The sequence below is a fragment of the Vicugna pacos genome, chromosome 3 (genome assembly GCF_048564905.1).
Source record: "Vicugna pacos chromosome 3, VicPac4, whole genome shotgun sequence".
Taxonomy (NCBI): domain Eukaryota; kingdom Metazoa; phylum Chordata; class Mammalia; order Artiodactyla; family Camelidae; genus Vicugna; species Vicugna pacos.
Genome location: NC_132989.1, coordinates 67,365,307 through 67,390,432, shown reverse-complemented (window position 1 = coordinate 67,390,432; position 25,126 = coordinate 67,365,307). Strand labels below are relative to the sequence as shown.

General features: G+C 46.5%; 1 protein-coding gene across 1 annotated transcript in view; it reads right to left on the bottom strand.

Moving 5' to 3' along the window:
* SERINC5 (serine incorporator 5) overlaps positions 1–25,126 on the bottom strand; it is an 87,707-nt gene that overhangs the window by 37,422 nt on the left and 25,159 nt on the right. The window contains exon 2 of the mRNA XM_015245774.3: positions 9,528–9,695. Within this exon, the coding sequence (XP_015101260.1) occupies positions 9,528–9,695 (168 nt within the window). The remainder of the gene's footprint in view (positions 1–9,527; positions 9,696–25,126) is intronic.

Here is a 25,126-nt window from a genome sequence, read left to right as displayed (position 1 = left end):
GGTGTCACACTAAATTTACTGCTCCATTGTTCTTGCTTGGTCAACCCAGTCTGTGGCTCCCACAGTCCAGCTATCTGCAGCTCCATCAGGAGCTCCGACACCCTCAGCACAAAGTTTAGGCCACCGAAGTTTCCCCTGAGGAGAGAAGGGGACGGTAACTGCCTACGACATGCATTGGGCCACCGAGGTCTATCTAACAAGTGCCAGCAGAGCAAACAACAGCCTGTGGGTCAAATCCAGCTAGCTCCTGTTTGTGTAAATAAAGTTTTATTGTGACACAGCCATACTCTTTTGTCGGCATATTGTTTTGGCCGCAGAGATGAGTAGCTGCTACAGACCAACACGGCCCTCAAAGTGCAAAGTGTTTACTAGCTGGCGCTTTACAGGAACAGTTTGCTTCAAAGGGACAGTTCGCCTGCTCCAGGACTACCAGGAAGGAGAGCCGAGGGGGCTGTGCAGAACCGCCTCAGCTGGTGATGACCTACTCTACAGATCAAAAGCCAAAGGACAATGGAGACCCAACCAGCTCATATGGACTCTTCTGAGTTTCCTGCCTTCTCCAGTGCACTGTCCCAAAATGGAACTTGTGCTTTAAGTGAATTAAATCGCCCATCTCCCATATGTCAGTGTTAGAGCTGCAGATTAAGTATTTTAATTTATCTGCCTGCAAGGAAAAAAAAAAGCTTTGCGGAGGAGGTGGCAGAGGACTGGAGAAGGACGTGTCTGTGAGTTCAATGCTTTTCTCTGTGGGTCAGAAGCCCTCATCATAGAAAAGTCTTCACATCTGTTATGCAAACACAGTCCCCAGAGCCAAAAATAAAGCCCACACAGATGAAAGTCAGCATGTCAAGGGATAATTTTAGACTTAATTTTAAGGCTGTAGAAACAGTCACACTGAAAATTAAAAACCACACCCCTAAAATACCCAAGCCCCTTTGTGATTAAGCTCAACGCTGCTGTAGAGGGCAAGGCACCCATTTCCTCTTACAAACCTCCTACCTCACCTCAGCTCCCAGGCCTCTGATAAGGGCGGGGAGAAGGCATTCCTGAGCTCCAGTGTGACCCCAAAGGTTAACAGAAGGCAAAGCTACGCGGACACCACTGTCTGAGAGTTGCTAATGGACTTCGCATATTTTTAACTTTCAAACACAACCACAAGCACAGCAGTCTAATGCTGGGGGCTCCTTCTGTATCCACTCACTGCCTGAGGCCCGGGTCTCTAAGGACAACCACATGTTACTCACATCCACATCCCCTGCACCTCGCACAGTGCTGGGCCCTTACACGGGCAGGAAAGGAGGGAGGGGTAAATTACATGACTACAGTCTAACCAAGTATCACGATCACCCTTTAAACTCTATTATCAAGTATCAAGACTCAACTATTCACGGTATTTATGTTTCCTGCTCCCAGCGATTGGAGGCTACTGCTGTTGTGCCACTTGTCTGTTCCCTCCTGCCCCGTTTTTACAGCGACAGAACTGTTTCCAACTGTCCTATTTATCTGCGGAGTGCTCCAAGGCCCCGTCTACGGATAGTTGCTTAACAGGCGCTTTTGATGATGACAGAAAAAAGGGTTAGGAGAACTTCAGTTCTCGCATCTTATCACTGTCCCCCCCCTACAGTCAGAGGGATTCTGAAACGGAGATCCCATTAACATCTGACGCCCCACAAAAGCTTCTGGGTCGCAGATCCTCCAGACCCAGGACAATAACTATTGTTTCTTGTTTTCTGGCTCCTGGCAAGCTCATTACTACTGGACGAGGATCAAACCTCTTTGTCTCTGGTTCAGACTCAAAAAGGCTCTCAGCAGGGTTTACATTAGTTCAAATCACTGCCTGCAGAACAAAAGTATTTCCCACCGTCATATTCCCCCGCGTTCACTGTGTGCAGGAAGCGGAGGCCTGAGTGAGAAGAGAAGCGATGGGACAAGGGACAGCTGCAGGGACTGTGTTTTTCCCACATGGTATTACGTCTGGAGTATAGGATGAAATTTAGATCTAAGATAGAACTGTTTGGAAACCTGTGTCCCCAGAGTCATCCCAACTTGGAGAGGAGGGAACCCAGAAGATTTAAGAGGTAAAATCTCACTGCCGGCTCCCCCCAGGGAAACTCTGATTAGGCCACAGTGAGACTTTTCCCTCTGTGTTCTACAGAGAACATGAAGTTCAATGGCCCAGACCCACCTTTAACCTCAGAGAGGTGCTCACTGATACACTGACACATAAAACGTACAACAACAATACAAACCATCTGCTGTTCAGAAAGAGAACTTTTGAAAAGCATTCTATCTCAGCTGGATTAAAAACAAAACTCCAGAATCAAAGAACTGGGTCAGGAATTTTTATAATTCGACACTTGTTCTAACACAAAAACATACAACGCCAGCTAAGGATGGGGAGTTCTACTCTACAGAACTTCAATGCCCTGTAGCAACACCTGAGGCAGGTCTCAGGTCCACAGTTCCCCTAACATTCAAGCAGCAAAGACCAAAATCCAAACCAGAGCCAGACTTTCCAGCTTCAGCAGGAATACCTGCCGTCTATGCTGGGACGAACTACATGGTGTTTGGGATCAAAGTGGAATATTTTTCGTTGCTGCTATTTGTTTACTTTGTAAAGATGGTCACACCAAACACAACTTGAAGGCGGGTTCTATTCCACATGCAAAACCACCGAATAAATAAAGACGAAATTTGCGGTTGCCCCTATTTTCTGCCTCAGACTAACCGCCGTCCCTGGGGCCCAGCTTCTGGCTTTCACAGCAGGAAGGAGGCAGGTGAGGAAGATAAGCTAAGAAAGCCTTGAGGGCCCGAGGCGGTACTGTTTCCAGAAGGACTACTGCTCCCTCACCACCTAGTCCAGGTAAAGAGCAGGAATCAAGAGGGAGGGTTTTGCTAAACATCTGAGCAACAACCAAACCCAGCGGACAGGCAGGAAAGGCACCCACTGGCCAGGGCGCCAGCAGTCCTGGGTCCTAGTCCCAGCTCCTCCTGGTGTCACGGCCTTGGACAAGCCACCTCACTGCCCTGGGCCACATCCTCTCATCTGTCAAATGAGTAGGTTGGTTAGAATTAGACTTAAGATTCTTCCCCTTAAAATAATTTTATTCAAATTATACTCTAAAAAGAGAGCAATATTTTCTCTGCCTAACACTTCACACCTCACGGTATCTACCATCTCCTCACTGGGCAGAACACTTATCATCAACGGGGTCTGCATCCTTTTTTCCATTTCTTATCTGTTTAACCAGATCCTTTAAGTAGTAATCATTTCTTTTTTTTTTTTCTAATCCCCCATGACTAGTACAGGAATGGGACAGCTTTCCCCAAAACAAAACTTACTCTAATGCTTTCAAATTCCTAACACTGAAGGTTAAAAACTAAAAGTAAAGTAGCTCATCTACCAAATTTCAGCACCTCTTAACATACTGGATCAAAGCTCTGGCGACTCCAGGAACCACTGAAGCACGGTTAAACATCACTGTGAACTGACTGCAGGGTGTACTCAGGAGAGCGTTTTGAAATCTAAGTTGTTTCTAAGGAAAGTTATCTTCTGTGTTTATCTATAGTGCTGCACTTTGGTGACTCCAGAATTTGAAAATGGAGTATCGTCTGGGAGAAATACAAGTAGCAAACAGCATCCTCAAGTCACCCGTGGGATTAGTTACCTGGAGAAAGAAGTCCGAGGGAAGTGAACATGTGAAGCTGGGGACACTGGGACCATCTAAGTCCAAATATGACAACTGGAACATGACATCAGGGAGCCTGGTGGGGTTGAATCAGGACTGCCTGGAATGCAGAGTGGAAACCCAATCATTTTATGACCTGCCTGCGGAAATTATGTGGTCAGCACTGGGTCTAGAAAAAAGTGGGAGAATGGATCTGTCTGGGTCCCTGGTGCTGTCCTGAGAAAAGTGTCCCCCAACCAGCAGACACACATTTAGGAACAACCAAGGCCAGAAATGAATGCTCTGCCGGGGGAAAGCTGGCGAAGGAGGAGGGCTCAGGCCAAGAGACGACCACCTCATTCCTGGGAAGGATAATGAGATGTGGATGTGGTCTCCCAGTGAGCCGGCTATAAATAGTCCTTCCTTTATTTCATGTTCATCCATCTACTTCCATGTAATCTTATGTTAATACCACTAATATACATGAATTTCCCTTTACCACATCTCCTTCTCCTTCTAATGAACAGTGAAAATGGCTGAGAAGTACAGACCAAAGACAATTTATGTATCACCTCTAGGGAATGTGTTGAGAGAGACTGGATTTTCTGAATCAATAGAGAAAATCCTTTAAGTCTATCCTGCTACTTCTGTTCCAAGGGCTTAAATCCAGTTGGCAGCCTCAGCATCCAACCCCACTCCCCTTCCCTGGCAAATTCCGGACTTCACCACAACTGTAGAAATCATGATTCGAATACATACTTATGACTTTTTTAAAATGGGAAGGTGATGACTGTAACTTGGGACTGTAACTGGAGGGGCCAAAGGTCCCATTCAGTGTCCCACCTCCACCCCACGTTAGTCCTGAAACTGAGTGGTCATGCACTGAGCTCAGCGGATCAACCTCATCAGGACAATTTCTAAACAGTTACTTGGATAAAGATGCCAGATTCCAGCATGCAAAGGGTAGACTAGTTACGGCAGGGAAGGGCTTCTTGGGTCCCAGCCTGGCACAATGCATGTAGATTTGCATGGAGATCAATCTAGCACACAGGGTCACCTCCACACTGCCCACCGTAATGGCTGCAGGCAGAGAAGCCTGGCGTCCATTTCAACATTTACAGCCTTTTCAGAAACTCGTGAACTCAAAGAGTTTAGGCTACTTCAGGAGTTGCAAATCCCAATGCCTTTCTTCGGGACAAGAAGGGTGCATGTATGAGACGTGATGTAAGTCAATGTCCAGTGATGGGGCCTGTGGAGAGGTGCAGCATGCTAGCCCCTTCTAAAGGCAGCCAGATCCACACTAAACAAACAAACAAAAATCTGCTGGCCAAACAAGAGCCTATAAGCCAACATAACAATTCCTGGGCTAGGAGATTCCCAGGCACACCTGAAATCTCTGGGTGTGGCACTGGCTAATGGGTGGGGTGGGAGGCACAGTCAGGGGTTCTAACCATCAAGCGCTGGCTTTCATCACATCCAGGCAGAGAATGAAGTGAAATCAGGAGCTGCTTTTAAGACTCTGAGGAAACTACAGTCCTCAGCCCTGCTGATGTCTGGGTCATGTCAGATCTCAGCCAACGTTCCTTTGAAGCCCGCTCTGCCCTGTGATAGTATCACCCTGTGCTGAAAAGAACTGAAAACCTCTTTTCATCCAATCATAGGAGCAGTGCCATTTCCGCATTACTACTCACTCAAAGGAAAAATGACCCAAACCCATCAGCAGAAAATAACGTATAAAGCAAAACAAACAAAGGAATAAAAACCATAGTAGATTCTCATCTCCATACAAGACGTAATTCTTCAAAATTTAAATTTCAAACAAATAAACACACTACAACACCACCACAAACATTAGTCTTCCACAATGTGGAAGATATGTTTTAATTCGGAAAGAAAGTAAAATGCAAAGATCCAGTCATCTCCGGCACTACCTACTTCTCGTGTCAATGAATCAGAGCAGCCTGGGGACCAAGTGGAACACGGGGTGAGGAAATGGATCTAAGATGCTCCAGCTTAGGAACCTTTAGGGCTCGTTCTCCCTTGGTTTGGCACACGGCTGGCAGGGAAGGCCTGAGGGTCACGTAGGTCACGTGTCCTCCCTTTTCCAATGAAGGATTAGTCTAAGGGGACCCCCCTATTCCACAGGGACAAGAACCTTCCTTTCTCCTCTCTCCCAAAATGCCCATGCAGCTTCCCAAGGTGCGCAAACCCCAAAGTGTCGTCATCGGCCTCCAAACAGACGTTACATCTTGATTCAGAGGTGCCAGCAGGAAGCTTAACTCTCTCCCCCAATTTTTTTGTTGTTGTTATACATTCTAAAATGGATTTTTAATCCCCGCAGGCATTAAACATCTCAAGACTGTTCCTGCCTGAATTACACAGTGACGGACAGAGAATGACCTGTAACAAAATGGCTGGAACGGGAAAATGCTCCGGGGGAGAAGACAGAAAGCACATCCCATTCAGCCAGCACAGCAGAGCCCAAGCCCCCCGGGAGAGCGGTCTCCCCAGCAAGAGAGGCAGGACGAAGCCTGGCCCAGCAGCTCTCTGCGGTTCCCTCTCGCTCAAACTTAAACACAGGCCGCATTCTGAAGCCAAGGCCCAAACCGAAAATAACTGAAAGGCGCTGCCCTCGTGTTCTCGGCCACACACCAAAGCCCGCGTGCTCTGCACAGAGCCCAGCCCGCTGCACCGAAGGCGAGAACGCCGGGGGCAGGCAATCACACACTGCCTTCCCGGTTATTACGAGGCCTGCTTCCTCCTCCCCCCGTCACAGCCTCAGACATTTCCACAGGCCAAGAAAGAGGAGGGCAGGACCACAGCAGAAGCCCAGTGTGCTCCCCACAAGGGGACCTTTCAGCACCCACACTCCAGCATGGCCTGAGGGTGATGTCAGCCTCTATTCTATAGGCTGTGAAACAAGCTGACTTTGTGACCAGCTGGCTGGCCCCCTCAGAGGTCCCAGAGATGGAAAAGGATTGGTTTCACCCACAGGGGCCTCGATCCCTATGCAGGAAGTCCAGCCAAACCATTTTCAAGTAAGTACATTCAGGAGACAGGCATAGAAACACTTAGAAGAGCGTCTGTGAGGCATCAAGGTTGCCCCTCCCTGCTCCTCCCTCCCTCTGCTCTGACCCCAAATCACACTGCACACACACCACTGCTGGGCTCAGCTCCCTACACATCTCTGCCTGTTTCTGTGACAACAGCCTCCTCCTCCTACTCAAGACTCTATCAAGGCTTCCCGTTTGCCATCAACCATGGCCATACACCTCATCTTAGCACTGCAACTCCTGCAAGATACAAGCACTTTAGCTACCCGTGTGTCCTCTCTGTCCTACACCTGCGTTGTCCTGGTTCTTCTCCCTTTTCTCTACCTACAGAGTCTAGTCACGAAGAACACAATCAGCCTGGATTCAAATCCCAGCTCCACCACTTACAGCTGGAGACCTGGGCAAGGGTCTGAGTGACTTAAATGACAGTGCCTTGGTTTCCTCATCTGTAGAGCAGAGATAATGGCAGTACCTTTTGCTCAGGTGAGCACAGCAGTGATGAACTGAGATGATACAGGTAAAATGCTCAGAATAAAACCTGGCACAGGATATCAGTCAACAGATCTTAGCAACTGAAACACTCATTATTATCACACAAGTCACTTCTCCCATGAAGCCTTCTCTACCAATACCAGTCAACACCTTCTGTTTTTCTTTCTTTGTATTTTTAAACATATCTTGTTTCTTAAATATTCTATGAACAATCAGAAATCATAGACACTGGCTGGAGTTGTTAGGGACTATTTCATGAGGCAGGTTACTTGGATGGTACTCAAATGTTAAAATTATTATTATTACTAATAGTTACAAAAATTATTACTTTTCCTAAAAGTCATATCCTAAAATATGTCCTGCAATTCCCAAATTATCTTTACTCCAGTAATGTTTCTAATATATTCACCTCTGAAAGATACTATCTATTTGTAGTTTAGACTGTGTTTCTGGGATCCAAGGCTTAATTCTACGGAGACTGACAGCTTCTCAAGAGCACCACAGACACCTGGACACACTGGCAGTTCCTATCACAAGGACACACTGGGTCCTTATGCCAATGCCTCCTGAATTTAAAAAGAGAACATAAAGTTGCCTGAAAAGCTAAGATAGTAAATGGGAGATTAAGCAGACCTTCAGAATAAGAGTTAAAATCTACCCTTTCAGTATCTCTCCTCTCAAACTTCTTGTGACAAACATACAAGACTGTACGGCACTTGTATGTCACAAACACTCAAGATTAAACCACTGCAAGAGGAAGAGAATGGGTGGGAAACGCCACAGAGAGGGACTAGAGCCTGATGCAGATGAATGAGGCAGCCTCCGCTCTTGCTCTCCCTGACTCTATTTCCACAGCACTTCATGTGTCCTCTCACGTGGCACTGAATTTCCACCTGGTTTTATGGCTTGGAAGATTTTACAACTGACTCCTGAGGTTATAAGCTCCTTTCCTCACAAGTTTGAAAGCCCCAAAGTTCCCACTGCAGGGCCTTACTGAGCAGAGACCCACTATTTAAAGTAATCAGAGGAGAATCTAATTTTCACAAGTTTTGACAGTAGTTCCAGCACATTCCAGACGATGCAACCGCAGTTATAAAAGCATTATCCAGCAGAAAGCGTCGAAGGACCTACTTTAACTAATGGATAAGAATATAACAAATGCTTCTAAGAAAAGGGTTGTTCTGAAGCCCTTGAATGTAATTAAAATTATCTGCAGTTTTGGCATAAGGTTGGGGAGAATAAACGCTTCCTCGGGAGCTGCTCCCTGTGATGCCACCTCCATGGTTCCAGACGGGCACTGGCCCAGCCTCTCCCGTCCTCACTCTGCTGGACCCCGGGAAGATTCAGCGCCGAGCAGGAGGTCTGCAGGGTAAGTGGGGCTTGGCTGGTGAGCCTTTCTTCTCCCCCGCTCCCTCCAAGCAGGCGCGGCCCCCAGAGAACACGCCTGCAGCTCTTCCCTGTAAACTGCGCCCCCTCAGAGGCAGCTGTCCCCTGGCCCAGGTGGGCTCCCAAGGTGGGTTAAGTTTGACTCATGTTGGGGCTCACCAGCAGGAAGCCCACCTCCTTACAGGTATGAGTCACACTGTCTTACATGAGCTTTATGGGGGACATCTGGCATCTACCAGCTGACACTGGAGTCTTTTCTGCCCTTTTGTTCAGAACCTGGGAGGGGAAGGATGGTGTTATGTATTTGGCTCCCTTAGAACCCCCAACACATCCTCCCGTAATCAGGCCTACTGTGGGGAAATTCCAGAAAAAGGTCCCATATGTGTCTCTTAGCATCACATATACCTGGCCTAACTTTGCCCCAGAAATGGATGAAAATCCACCCCCATCCCTGGAGACACCCAGCCTACAAGTGACGTGTCCTGAAAAGTACAAGTCGCCCGAGAGCCCACTCCTCGTTATCGGTGGGACTATCCAGGCTTTACCACACTTCCCATACAGGCCACATTAAGTACGTGACAGCTACTGCTTGAGATACTGGCAGCCATCCTTAGGACAAGGGAAAAGTACTGAAGTCTGTAAGAAAGGACCACACATCTCATCAGGAACAGCTGTCAACAAGGCTAAGCCAACACGCACAATCCTCTCCACCAAAAGCATCAGACGGCATCAGTCCTACTATCAAAGACCGAGATGGCGAGGGCTTGCCCGCTTGGCAGGGAAGCACTGGAGGCTTCAGGAAGGTGCGGGAGAGCAGCTACAACCCCAAACCACACTGGGGTGGGCGGGCCCCACCCTCTAAACTGAGTGTTTCCCACGCACCCTCCTCAGCTGTCAGAAATGGGGAGAGCTGAGGCGGCTGACTCACGTGCTCTCTCATCTCGTTGGCCACAGTGTTGGACATCATGACGTAGCAGAGGACAACGACCAGGATGAAGTAGAGCGCGTACATGAAGCGGGTGCTCCGGGACTGGCGAATCTTGGGGCAGCAGCCGCAGCAGAAGGAGCAGCCAGCACTTCCACAGCAGCAGGCCAACTAGGAAAAGAACACAAAAAAGTCTCAGAGCCACGACTTTACAAACCTATTGCCCCAGACAGCTGTGGGTGGGGAGACCACCCTTCTGAGGCACCTGGCCCACAGAGGGTGAGCGAACAGTTGAGTGTGTGAACAGGGCCTTCACCAGAAGGTCTAACATCGTCTTCAACAAACGTGAGGGCCTGGGAGACGTCCAACCATTACACAGAAAAGGCAACCTTCACCCGAAGCACTGCAGTCACTCTCAAAGAAGCCAGCCAAGAGCAAGAGAAGAAGCCAAGAACTAGCAAAAGGACTAAGTGAAGCGAGAAAGATGTGAACACCAAGAAGCTGGGCCTAAGAAATGGACCTGCAAAACTCATGAGCCAAAGAATGAACTGCATGAACACCTGGGGACATGTCGGGAGGGAAAGGTTAGGTGCCCTTGCATCCATCCTCCTTTGCAGGAAGTAATGGGAAGTTGGGGAGAGGAGGGGCAGTAACTTGAAGCACAAAAAACGTAAGTGCCTCTTCAGAGCATCCTTAAAACTGGGCTTCAAGCCCCTCAGGGTAGGCTTTGGGCTCAGGAGTGGAGCATGACTGGGCTTTACCAGTCAACACAACTGGACATAATTTGGGAATATTAAATAAAATAGGAATTGAGTTTTCAGGTTTGGGTCTGGTGTTAACCTATTTTTTCTTCTTTAAGAGTTGGGCTTTTTTATGAATATATGTATGTATATGCATGACTGGGACTCTGTGCTGAACATCAGAAATTGACACATTGTAACTGACTGTACTTCAGTTAAAAAAAAAAGTTTGTTTTTTGTTTTTAGAACTGTTTTAGGTTTTACAACAAAAATGAGAGGAAGGCATGGAGATTCCCCTTATGCCCCCGACTCCCACACACGTATAGCCTCCCCATTATCAATATCAGTCATCAGAATGGTACATTTTTTCCCAAGGATGAACCTGTACTGGCACATCATAATCACCCCAAGTCCACGGTTCACCTAAGGGTTTGGTCTTGATGTAGCATATTCAATGGGTTTAAGTAAATGTATGGTGCCATATACTCATCAACAGAGTATCAGGTGTTTTCACAGCCCTAAAAAGAAACTGGATCTTTAATAAAGCACAGGGCAACAGAACACAGTGCTGTTAAAAGCTCAGTGTGTTCAGCCTGCCTGGGTTTAGGGCCTGGCTCTGCCCACCTACTTGCTGTGAACCAGGAGCAAATTATTTTTGAAGACTCAGAACCCCTTGTTTATTACAGTGATGGTGGCAACAGTACTTGGCATACGCAGTGGTCTCTTGCACAACCTAATCAGACACACCTGGGGTTAGGGAGGGATTTTTTTTGTTGTTGTTGCTGTTGTTTAGCAAACAAGGAATTCTACAAGAGATTACCATAAACTACAAAGACAACCAAGCCTACATGTATTAACACAATATATATATAAAACCTAAAACCTAACAATTTAGTCTCTCAGTAATGACTTAGCAGGAAGCCCAGAGCTTTGCACGGCTTCAAAACAAACATCAATTAGGAGGCTAGACTATAAACATCACTTACGAAGAGAAGAGATCAGAGGTGTAAGGCCACAGGCTGTGATCATAATGACGTTACGATGGATCTTGGAAACCTACACATTTCCCAAGTTATTTCATTTACTTCATGAAGCTACCGTTGTTCGAGCCCTTTGTCATTGTGTGCCATCTCATAACCTAAAAATTCTGCTGATGTAATCTCTCCATCTTAAGTTCAGTCTTCTAAGCCATTTTCCTCATGACTTTTCTTACCTCTTAAGGCTTGGCCACTGCTCTGTAAGATAAGCTATTCTATTGGGCTGAGCTAACAGATCACACGAGTGGGATCCTGACACTGCTGCCTGTGTGGTACTGTCACAGGCACCTTCCGTTTCGTGCACACATTCATATTCTCTGTCCCTGATTCTGCTGATCCCTTTCACTCCTATGCCCCCAAATCTTCTTCTCTCTCCCTCCCCTGCTCCCCCTTCTCCCCACCCACTGGCTTAGCTGGCTTCTCCCCAGCCCTGCCTCCCTCCTCCTCTGCCTCCCAAATTCTTTCCAACTGCCTCATTCACTAGTTGCTAACTCGTTAAGCTCTAGGATCATAGATAAAGAGTTTTACTGTATTTCAAATTCAAGTGTGATAAACAAAACATTTATCTGACTTGGAAAAAGAAAAATTCAGAAGCAGTTGATGATATCATCCCATGATAGGATTTACCCACAGCAGAAGCAACCTTTACACTTACTATTTCTGCAGAGGGGAACAATGAACAGATATATACATAATGTGAGCCTCATCAGTCATTAAAAGACAAACAGTGACACAGTAATGTGATTATGGAAAATGTGAAGAGAAAAATCAAACTGATTTTATCCTATTCTGTCATTAAAGTCATGTATCACTGTGTGGATCTAATTTTTTAAACTCTCCTTATTTTTCACTTTCATTCTACATAGTACTACGGTATTCATATGTGTGTGTTTATGTATATACAGACGTGTGCACATATATACACACATGCCTAATGTTAGCATCAAACAGCAGTTCTCTACTAGCCTAAGAGTTATTTATCAAAGCAAATGATGCCAGTAACCAAGGGTACAAGTGTGTTTCTTAAGCTAAACATTGATATGAGAAGTGGAAATTCAAAGCAGCATCCATAAAAGAAATGTTATGTTCGCAGCGAGGAACATCTCAGGCCTGCTGACCTACCACTTCTTTCTGGAGGAGCATAATTTAGAATAAAATGGGTTTACATTCGATTCCCTGCCACTTACAGCTTTATTACTCTGAGCATGTTACTCCCCTAATCTTCCTTCAAAACTGGAAAAATCAACTCCTGGCCAGCCTAACGTCTGGGGCTGTCCCAAGCTTGGAGAGAAGTGCCTGTGTCCTGTTACCTCTGGCTCCAGACAACCCTAAACCTTTTACTGAACAAGTCAAGGTATAAAAAAGCAAATGTAGAATATACAACACCAAGAGTAAACTATGGACTTGGGATGATAATGATATGTCAATGCAGGTTCATTGGTTGTAATTGTCAACTGAAAAAAAAGTACAACCTAAAAGTTGAGAATTACGTTTTACTTGGCGGACATTCTGAGTACTTCAAGCCCGGGACTGCTCCAAAGAGGTAAGGGAGGAACCCAGGATATATAGGGGTTTTGCAACAAAGACCAGGTAGTCCAAACATCAAAAGATGAGTGTTAAAGAAAACCAGGTATCTCAAGTTAAGGAATTTAGTGCTTTTCTACGTATGGGAAGATGCAAGAATCTGGGCTCACTGAAATCATTCCTTTGATACACACCTTAGCTATCCTCAGCCAGAGTCCTGTTCTTTCTCATCCTTAGCCCCTCAGGGTGCACCACTGTGGGAGGTGGGGGGGCGGCTACAGTGGCTGCAACATCCTTTGTTTACTGGTATGACAAGCAATATTTTTCATTCACACTATGACCACTGTTACCAATACAATTTTAACATTTGAATTGTATTTATGAATTGAGGTGAAATTTGGTGAAGTTGAATGTACCAGTTTGGCGGGGGGTGTGGATAACAGGGGAAGCTGTGCATGTGTGCGGGCAGAGAGTCTAAGGGAAATCCCTGTACCTTCCTCTCAGTTTTGCTGCAAATTGAAAGTATCTCTTCACTTGATCCTAGCCAAAAGGCCACGAAGCGATTAAAACATCTCTTAAAAATAAAGTCTACCGAAAAATAAACAATAACATGAACAAAACAGTGCCCATCAATGGCTGAAATGAATAAATGGATGCTGTGTAAATGATATACGGGAAAGTCATAAGAGCAACACTCCTCAAGCCAAAGGGCTGGCCAGCCCACTCCACAGGGCCAAGAGCACAAGTCATGTGCTGCGCTCTGACTTTCTGCCACCAGCATGGTATCACAGAGAGCTCGTTATTAGGGACTTTAACTGGTAGATACTGCACACGCTGTTTTTCCATAAGAAATTATCACACATTCAAGAGAAACCCAAGACAATCTCTTTGGAGGGTGATGTTTGCAATTCTAGAAGTTCCTCCTGCAGATACGCTTGCACAAGGGCATAGAGATTTAGGTATAAGGTTGTTAAAAGCATAAAAACAATCTTATTATCCAGCTACAAAGGGGCTGGATAAATGAATTATGGATTATCTATACAATAGGATATAGTTTGAAAGAAGTCAGCCTTAGGGGCTAAATTCCATCCCTACCCGCCCCACCCTGTCATTCATATGTTGAAGTCCTAACCCCCCTGTACCTCAGAATGTGATTAAATTTGAACAGGAGGCCATCAAAGGGGTAGTTAAGGTTAAATAAGGTCATTGAGGTGGGCCCTAATCCAACATGACTGGTGCCCTTGTAAGAAGAGCCAGGACACAGACACACACAGAAAGAAGACCACATGAAGACACAGGGAGAAGACAGCCAGCTACAAGCTCAGGAGAGAAGCTTCAAAAGAGACCAACCCTTCCAACTGCTTGATCTCAGATTTCTAGCCGCCCTGATCTATGACAATTAAATTTCTGTGGTCTAAACCACTCGGTCTGTGGTACTCTGTTACGAGAGCTCAGCAAACTGACACAGTCAGTAAGCCCTGATGTTTTATATGCATGCATATCTGTGCACTAATTAAAAACTGGCCCTTGCCATCTGCCTGTACATGGATTGAACCATGAGCCGCTGCAGCCGCTGACCTTCAACACACCCTGAAAGGTGTTCAGGGTGGCCATCAGAAACAAGGTGCTCTGGGCTGTGGGAAAACTGGCAGAACAGGCCTTTAGATAGTTAATTTTAGGAGATTTTACGAGCCCAGAACCTTGCAGCTCCTCATATCTAGACACGAGATCATTAATGGTGACATCTGCTCCTCATGACTAGCAGCAGCCTCTGCCAATACGCGTGCCTGACTGTACGTATCTCCCTTTCACGAAAATCATCGGTAATACTGACCTTCTGCCTACCTCTTCAGAGTAGTTCCTCAGAGCTACCTGAGATGCTGTCGCCTGGGCTATTGTCCTCAGTTTCCCCAACTAAAACTTAACTCACAACTCTTGTGTCGTGTGCTTTCATTTCAGTTGCCATGTCTGGGTGGGTGGGGGGGCCTGTAGATGCAAAAATTACCTGTAGAGTGGGGAGGAGAACAAGACAGCTACATCTTGCTGCTCTGCTCTCCTGCCTAGGTTCTCACCATGTGTGTGTATTACTCTCATGACTAAAAAAAAGAAAGTTTAAGGGAGGTTTGAAGATATGGATGTAAAAAGTATTTGCAACTGTGGCACTGACTTTTGTGATTTTTTTCTTTCTGAAGAACCCTCCCCTCCCCCAAACATACTGAAAAGGAAAAATTTCAAAGAGCCGTCCACACCCTCTCCAACTTCCTTGGAAATAGCAGCAGCATGAATAGCAAAGGCTTTGCTAAACAGAAGGTGCTTTGTGCTTCCCAGGGCAGAGTCCAGATTAAAGAAAGGATCAGCCGGCTACTTGCGGCTACCTGGAGTTGGGCCTCCCCTCAGTGTTAGTTTTCTTCTCCAATCTTAGCTGTTCACACATACCCCCCACACAACACAATAAATAAATACCAGTCTCCCTCCCCGTCCTCCCTTGCTGGCCTTGGCCTGGGCCAGCTCTTCTAAGGACAGTTCTTCTAAGGACTGATTCCAGGCACTTGAGAAAGTGACCACAGAAGCAGAGCTAGGGCCGGCAGTAACTTACAGATTCTTTTTTTGTTAAATTAAAAAGCACAATTCCTTTATTACCTACAATTCACAGCTGACAACAGCACCAATTGGAAATAGCAAAGAATCAGGAAGAAAGCAAAAGAGATGTCATAGAATTGGCATAAAAACACATACAACACAGATCTTATACAGTTCCTCTCTCCCTCCCTCAAGTCCTATTTTCACAGTTCCAACAGGCTCGCTTAAGCGCACAGGAAGGACAACTGGTGTAACAGCACACGTCAGAGAAGCAGGGGGCCAGGATCTAACTCTGTGCCTCCGGGTCTTCGTCTTCCTCACTTGTACGTTGAAGGGGCCTAGGCAGGCTGTGGATGGGAGGTAAACAGGTTTCATCTCCCATTCAGCTCATCGGCAGTGGCGGTCTAGAACACCGTGTGGAGGGTGGCTCCAAGGCTGAATGTTTCAGCAGTGAAAACGCAAGGACCAGAGGCGTGGTGGCATCCATGCTACGGTCTGGTCATCCCTACAAGCCGTGACCTGGTCCCTACCATCCATAAACTCTTAGTGTTGAAAAATGACCTGCAAGAGACAAGTGCTGGGCCAACTGATGTCCTTCAATGTCCAACGACCCCCATTTCTGGGCTCTCAGACGTCTGCCTGTGATCCCTCAACAGATAAAGCACATTCTTTACTGGGTGTGTTTCCCCTAACTCACAGCCCTAGGTAATGCTCAGGCTGGCTTGTTTCAGCCCACCTTATCTGTCACAAACCCCCACCGCCCTTCATGGACCCTACATCTCTTACCTCACCTGCAACCAGAGACTTGTGCACAAGCCAATCAGGCACCTCGTGACCCTCCCTTAGAAAAGACCTCAGCAACCAGGCCTCGGTGCTCATGCAGGCACCCCTCACCTGTGTGGCCCGCTAGTGCTTAAGGCAGCGGAACTATTAAACTTTCCCCTGTTCTTCACCTCGGGACTCACACAGACATCTCTTTCTGTGTGGCCTGCTATTTTCTATGACGGTGTACCCTAATAAACTCTTTTCTATTCTTACACTTAATCTCTGGTAAATTCTTTTACCAACCCGTGTGTCACTGGCTCACCGACTGGCCACCCCATTGTGCCCACAACAGCAAGCACGTTGTGTTAAACCCAAAGCAAGAGGGAAGAGAGAAATATCAATCAAAAATAGAGAAGAACTAAAAAGTGGAGCAGTCAAAAGCTCTTCAGGCAGCCGACGGGTTCTATGAGCATGGCTCGATGCTTTCCCGTCTATGCTGTCCGAGGTACAGCTGCGGTGGGGCGGTGACTCATGTTCATCACCGTAACTCGTGTTCCCTTCCTTCCACTTAGGAAGGCAAGCAAGTGTGTAAGGACACTTTGTCACAAGAATCACCCCAAACGTGGGTCACATTCTTCAGTTTCAGTGCTTTAGCTCTGGGGCATATAAATCCCCCAGTGATGTGGAAAACACTCATTCATTCATTCAGACTTATTCCTTGAGAGTTCTGGACAGCCCCGTTGGCTTAGTGCATCTAAACTAAGTCCAAAATGCAACAGGAAAGAAAGCTTCAAATCTGACACCACCCTACATTCAGTCCCTTTTCCAGACTTGGAAACCCAGAAGCTCTAGCAGAACAGAGGAAAGACTTAAGAGATTTCTGTTAACTATAATAATTATAATACTGTCCCTTCATAAATGGTGAGGAGGTGGGGCAGCAGCAGGGAAGTTCCTAAAAAAATGAAGTTGTTGAAGCTGTTAGAAGCAGAACCCAGATGTTTCTGTTCATGCGGGGGGTTATAATACCAAGGAAAACAGAAAAAAAAAAAACAGGAAAGATAAAACTGGGTTCAAAATATTTTATTAAAGTAAATAGTGCTCTCTATCCTCGAACGATATTTAGATTTCCACCTTTTGGGGTAGCACATGATACTACTCAGGTGATGTCATAGCCCGCTTTTCTTCCCTTTCTTTTGAGGTTTTAGGATTAGCTGTGACTCACCGGTGGTCAGCAGAGAGGGAATGAACAACTGATTCTACTTTGATAGCAGTGTTTGGAGCTTTAAGGGATTTCTCTGAACTCACAAGAGAAAAACTCAATCAACATTTTGCAGCTCATTCTCCCCACTCTATTCTCAGAAAATAGCTGCCCACTGAGCTCAGACCTTTTGTCCACCACAACCAGAAGATGGAGGGAGTCGTAAATAACAATTCTTGCCACCACGGTGCCAGGTGCTGCCCTTTCCCAGCAGCTTGCAAGGAAATGACGTGACTTGAAAGCTAGGAGGACGAGAACACGCAATTCCTCTGCTCAGTGAAGGAGTATCTTACTGCACAAAAAAGAAGAGCTGGCAGGTAGTCGCTAAGTCACAAAATGAATGTGTTTTAGGAAACTCAGCACATATTACCATGTGTTAGTAAGCTGGTTTGTTTGGGGCTGACAGTGGATTTCTCCCACACAGAAGAATACAGAGCAAACCAACAACTATTATCATGAGCTACTATATCACCCCAGCCCTTACAGAGCTGGCTAGCGAGCGGGTAGAGCCAGGATTTGCATCTGGTAGGCTCTCTGCTACTTTGCTCTGCCTACTGCTGCATATAAAGAGGGTGTCCCAGACAGAAAGGCAACACCGGCCTGAAACCTTGGTTTCCGACAGCTGGGAAACTGTGGGAAGGAGGAGGCAAGCAAAGAAGCAGCTCTTCTCTCCTGCCCTCAGGGGTACAGAAAGCATTCAACAAATATCTGAAGAGGGCATCTCCCTTGGTGAGCTCCCTCCTCTCTCCCAGGCAACCTCTGGCCTCAGTGGACCTGGATGACCTCTAGTAAAACTCGGCCCTGAGCAGCTCACCCCCTCCCATCACCAAGCTCCCCATCTCACCTACAAGTCCTACCCCACTTTAAAAGCCCTATTCCTAGTCCTATGAAAATAACCAGGCCATTCATTCACTCAATAGTTCTTATACTACATTCCTGCTTGTGCAGTGTTAGCTCCTGGAAGGCAACAATAAACAAGGGCCCTTGTTTCTACCCTTACTAAGCATGAATACAAAGACATATACACAAGCATGACCACCTATGTGTTGTTTAGAAGAAAGGAAACCTAGATGTTCCTTTCTGCATCAGAAAGAGTACTGATCACTGAAATTACAGTACATTCATTTTTAAATTTTTTTTAAAAAATTTATACAATTTATTTTTATTTATTTTTAGAGGGAGGCAATTAGGTTTATTTATTTATGTTTAGAGAAGGTTCTGAGGATTGGACCCAGGACCTCATGCATGCTGAGCATGCGCTCTGCCACTGAGCTATACCATCTCCACCTGGCACATTCGTATTGTTGAACCCAATGCACCCACTGAGAAGATTATACAGATTATACAGAAAAAGCTACCACCATGGAAAGATGCCCACACTGCATTAACTGAAAATAGTTAACAAAACAATGGTATAGGGTGTGATAATATTTGGGGTAAAATTGTAACAAGACACAGATCTGCAATAACAACAAACAATCTTGAAGTACGTACCAGTATGCCAACAGCAGTTAAGAAAGTTGTAAGATTGTGAGTGACTAGGCTTTTCTGTATTTTCCGAACACTTTGCAACAAGCACACATCTTATAATTAGATAAACATTACAAGTTTCTATTTTGGAAGAAAACAAAATGACTACCTATGAGGTACACACTCAAAATATCTGAAAAATCTATCAGCCAGTGAGTAAATGAGTTCTACTTCAGCTATGTGTTCACTCTGGCTGTTTTCTGCCAATCACTGGAATTGAGGCATAAAACTAGAAGACTCCTACTACACTACTTCGGAGGTCTGTCAGAAAGGAGTTGGGGGTGGGTGGTTTCTCACGCAAGTTTCAACATACGAGCACATGCTGGTTTCAAGAGCACTTCCATGAAAAGCACTGTCAAGGGTCCGAGTCCCTCCTTAGCTGGCACTCAGTACCCACTGTCACTAGGGGCGAATCTGAAACGGGCAAGGACGGGCTGTGAACACCGGGGAAGCACTGGCTGTGGGGTCACGCTGGATCCTGGACAAAACTGCTCCCTTGTTGGAAGTCTCTTTCTCACAGGGTTAGGGTTACTTTCGGCACCAAAAGGATGTAGATCAAGTTCTCTGTTCTCAGACAGCAGTTGGATTCTTTAAATCATTCCATCACACCACCCTCTGCTTACATATGTTCTAAAAAAGACCACTTAATATATTTTACTAGGTTGGTGGAAAGAACCTATAAGGTTTAAGGTTAAAAGGTAAGCTGACTCCACTTTCCAGCAGTTCAACAGCAAACAAACACTCCTGGGGAGACATCATTTACAGCAAACTGTCAAACTCAGTCCCACTGGGGGCTGCATCACTCTCGGCTGGGGGGCTGTCCTGTGCACTGTGGGTGTTTAGCAGCATCTCTGGCCTCTACCCATTACATGGCAGCAGCACCCCTCCTTCTCCCTCACAAGTGGAGACAATCAGAAATGTCTCAGACAACTGCCCTCCCCCTCCCGTTGAGAATCCCTGATTTCGGGATTAAGAGCAAGAGTGCCAGAGCCTGGCTGTCTGGGATCACACCCAAGCTCGAATGCAGCCTGGTCATGAGGACTCGGACCAGTTCTTACTTCTCAGGTCTCAGTTACCTCACTGTAAAATGGGAATAAAAATATCTACTTCACAAGGTTGTCGAGAGGGTTAAATGAGACAGTTCAGGAGAAGTTCTTAGCACAGAGCCTGGCACAGAGCACCCCACCCCCACCCCAAAGCCACCTGTTCTCACCATCTATATCATCACAGTCATGTCCCTCCTCCCAGAGATGCCCACTATCCTTAGCCCATCAGGTCGATACGGAAGGCAGGGGGACTGACGATTAAAAACAATATTGTCATTTCCTGCTCATCTGTTGAAAGAAAACACTTTTAGAAATGAAACTCCTGAGATCTGAACCCAGGAGAGCATCCTGGCAACTAGGGAAGAAGCTGCTCCATGTGCGCCGAAGCACCTCCCACGGGCCCTCTTTATTTCCCCTAAGGAACAAGCACGGCAATCAGAATGGTCATTCGTACCCACTGAAGCCACAAACTCCTGCAGCAGAACAGAGCTGAGAAAGATGAGTTAAAAGTAAGTTCTAGGGGGAGAAAAGTGTAAGAAAATGAAACTTTGAAATTCAAAATGGAAAAGTGTAGGATGATGGGAAGAAGAGTGCTTTTTGGGTTTAAACCATTTTTAAGTCTTCTCATCAAAGAAAGAGGGGGAAAATCCTGCTTGTTCTACTTCATAATAGCTTATCAACAAGCAGTTAATGGAACACAAAACCCCAAATTTGCCTGATTGTGTCATGGAGATTATACCGCAATGAAGAAATCTGCTAAGCCCTTTCTAAGAGGTGCTTTACGCCAGCCCAGTCCCCAGACCCTGCCAAGCCACAGACTGCTGGTGATGGGGGCCACAGAGCCAGCTAAATCCAAGCATACTCTGGGATAGAGAACAGAAATGAGCTCGCTTCACAGACGGTTCCAGCGGGCATGCCCTCAGAGCTCAGGCGGGACAGCAGTTTCAAGGGGTTGACGGTATACTCCTTTCCTCACCAAGTCAGATCCTATGTGCAACTCCAATGTATAAAAAACATGGGTGCACTGTGACACTACAAATGTTCTTACATATTCATAAACACATAGTTATCAAATGCTTACTACTGACTGGGCACTGTTCTAGGAGCTAGTAGTATAGCCCCCACCCTCATGGAGCTTACATTCTAGTGGATTTACACCAAACTCAGCACCCCCAAAATTCTACTCAGACTGCGACATGTTGCAGCACCTAGGCTGCAAGTCTCTGATCCAGTCCAGTCCTCTCATTTTCCTGATATGAAATCTGAGGCCCAGAAAGATTAGGCGATTTGACTCAAGGACAAATCTAGTGATAGACATCAGTGGACCAGCAAAACACACACCAGCTGAGACAACTCAGCGGACTGGAGGCAGGATGAGCTATTAGCCTTTGAGCCCTCGCTTTTTTATCTATAGTGCAATCATCTCAGACATGAGAAATCACTAAAAGACCATAAATAGTTTAAATGGTTTAAATGATGTTATTGACCCTAGCAAGAAGGCAGTAAGTGTTTAAGTGTCCAGTACAATTTGAAAGGTTTCCATCACAACAAAGTTTAAGTGATGGCACTTTATGGCACAGTATGAGTTAACCCTGGGGTGGCCACAAAACTGAATGCTCTTGAAGCTACAGGCTATGGCTGCTAAGTGCCTAAGCCCCTGATGTACCTTCCTGCCCACTTCTGGGAAGCACACAGCTGGAAAAGTCCCTCCCTGCATCTCACACACAACCCACATGCAGGGTCAACTGTTGGCCACTCTTCCTCCCCACCACAAAAAGGGGCCACTACTCAAGACACCTCGGACCCATGGCAGGTGACAAGATGCCTCTCTCTGAAGGCGCATCTAGCTGCACTGGCTCTGTGCAAAGACAAACCTCCACACACCACCTCCACCCACCCTAGATTTTCTAGCGGTCAGGACTTCATATAATCCTAACTCTTGATGATTCACAAAACTCCTGGTAAAAGGTGACACTTCAAATCTATTTTCACATAATTGAGTAGAAAAACTGGAAACAGCAATGTCTTGATTCTCACAGGGGCCCTTCTACAGGGTCGCTCTCACCCAGCTCTCTAGACGAAAGCCTGGGGCCACATGAAAGGGCTGGGTTTAACAGCCTTTTCTCAGAGCTGAAGTTCACAGCTGTGTTTTTCCTACAGCTGAGAAAACACTTTCTCACAGTTAATTTCACCATCCCTCAGTCCCTCAAAGCCTCAGGAAGCCTTCTTCCCGGTTCTTCTCTCCTTTCATCCCCAAAAGTTTATCTCCTCCTCCCACCTCTAGCTCGAAGATGAGGAATGATTAGGTGTGTGTTTTTCCTGCAGGCAAATACCTGCAGTTAACTGCCTTTTTCAGTTGAAGTGCTGCCAAGAGGTCTGGTTTTTATCAGCAGCCTCGACCCTCTTCTGAATTGGAGGCTTATGACAAGGCCAGCTGGCCCCAAACCCTTGGTGGCACTTGTGAGAACGCTTGTATTCAGGGACAGGCTGCCTCGATGGCACCAGTTGGCAGTGAACTCTCACACACGGGCAACTCGCCCCCGACCTGGGAAGCTCCCTGTCACTGTTATTAAAGTACATTTGCCAGAGGAACCAGGGCCACATGATGGAGTCCATGAATCATATTTTTTCCATCAACGTTTATCAAAAGAAATGAAAATATTCTTATACAGGGGGTCCCTTGCCTCGACCTTCACCTTCATGTTTTTAATTCATTTGAATTCACAGAGCACTGGCTTTTTGAGTAAGTGAGGCAGAGGGGACTCTGAGGGAGGTTTCCCCGGGGTCACTCTTTAATGAAAGACGTCATTCACGCGTTTTGGGAGTGGTGTTGCCTCTGCCATGTAAAACTACCAAGATGGAGCACTTCTATCCAGCACCCCGGCATCAAAACCAAACACCACGGACCACAAAGCTAGGCTGATGTACATACCAAGTGGACTGCTATTGGGCTGCAAAGCCAACAGGCCCAAGGGGTAGGCAGTTCAGGAAATGGACCTTAATTATTGCTCTTTGTCCCATCAAACCTAGCATTTCTCAAGCTAGCTAGATAGAGTCGTTTGGATGTTGGATTGAGGAGATGGCTTCTGGGAAGACTCTGGATCTGTCTCGCCCTTCCTGCCTTCCCCCAGGGAAATCCACAGCCTGGGGATTAGGAAGTCCCAAGGCAGGGAGGTGCCAGGCTGGGAGCTGGGCCAGGGCTGACAGAGAAGCCTCTGAAGTGGGAGCCCCCACCCTCCAGGAGAGAGAAGAATCAGACAGCATGAGGCCTGAATCCCTGGACAGGAAGCTGGGTGGGGGAGGGGGCGGCAATAAAGTTGGAAGTAACTGAAAAACTTTCCTGGACCCTAACTTGGTGGCAGTGGGGGGCGGGGGCCTGGGAAACTGCAGAGAGTGCTGGAGTGAGGACAGCAGGTCTGGTGGGGATGCGGCTGTGAGCACAGGACCATGGACAGGAGCTGGAGTCTTGAGCAGCTTGGACAAGGGGACGGACACAGGAAATGCAGACCAAAAAGACCAGCCCAGAGCAGACTGCTTCCCAGCAAAAGGAGGGTGCAGTAGTGCCCAGAAAATTCTAAAGTGCCTTTGCTCGGTGGTGCTGAGTGTGGCCATGAGGCCAGCAGCAGGGGCATCGTGGGGAGCCTGTCTGGTCCCACCTCACACTTAGTGGCTCAGATTTGGAACCTGCATTTTTAATAAGCTCCCCAGGTGGTCTGTGGCTCCTTCAAAGTCCTACTCAAGCTCAGGGAACAAAGGTGAGAGCTTTCCTTCTGCAGTGGCAGGGCCTCCCAATGTGCAGATCTGGAACATGCCCAAGGGCAGGCACAGATGTGTGTTTAAGGCAGCCGCACCACACCCTGACAGCAAGTCCCCTAGCTCTCCACTCAGGAGGACTCTCCACGGATGGCAAACAGGCGACACAAGTTTCCAATGGGATCAACATTGCTTCAATACAACAAGATGAGGGACTTATGACAGACAAATAAGCAGTCCTGAAAAAGATGTCCTTAAATAATTTAATACGGAGAAATGGTCATGGACACATCACTGGGAAAAGACAGAGTAAACACACTAAAATATTAACCAGAGCTGTGATGTTAAATGATCTTTGTTTTCTTTACCTTATCCTGGGTTTTCCAGGTTTTCAACATTAGCATGAATTTCATAGCAAGTTTTTTTTCATTAAAGGAAAATTATGCAAATATTAAAAGGTGAAGAATCAAAGAGCAGAAGTCTTCTGACTCGGAAAAAAGTAAAAAGTCCATTGAATTTACTACCTTCCACATATGCTATGACTTGCTGTCTATTTTATTTATAAAATTAATTTTCTTGGGGGTACATTAAAGAACAAGACAATCTTGGCAAAAATCAAAGAGTACCAGAAGAGAAGAAATACTGTAAAATCAGTTTCAAGGATAGCTTTAATAAAAATAATCCAACTTCATGCTCTGATATAAGCCCCCCTATGACTCTGCTTTGACGTGGGGAACATCCTACTGTCCTCCCTGAAGAAGAACCACCCCACCAAGCAACCACAGAGGGACCACAGCTTCGAGGTGATTTCTCAGTGGCAGGGAAAAGTGTTGCTGACCCACTGTCTCCAGCCATTACCTCCCACCAACACCAGCAGTTCAGTGTATACAAGACAATGAGAATCTGTGATACAGTGGTCCCTGAATAGAAATTTACTCTGTAAGAACACAGCTGGGCCACATGGGGACCAGATCCCAAACTGTGGCCTCTTCTGCTCCAACCCCAGAGTTCTTTCTGACACCCTGTTCCTTCTCCCACTCCTGTGCCACATGCTGGACCAAAGGGTCTGTCACTGAAATTAAATCACAGTTTTTTCCCAACTTGCAGGAACAAAATATAATACAGCGATTTCCCCTCATTTTCTGTATTCTTGATGCTCTGGCTTCTGGGGCCTTATTAACCCAGGAGGGAGTGCCCCTCACAGGGCTAGTAAGTTCCAAGGGATAGCAAACTTCCCGCTGTGAGTAAGGCTCTCTTACACACAAGCAACCCAGGGCTACATTCTGGACCACCCCTTCAGTTGGGCTCTCAGACTCAAGGCAGTAACAGTCCTCTGCCCTGACCATCCCAGAGTCAGGAGCCAGACAAG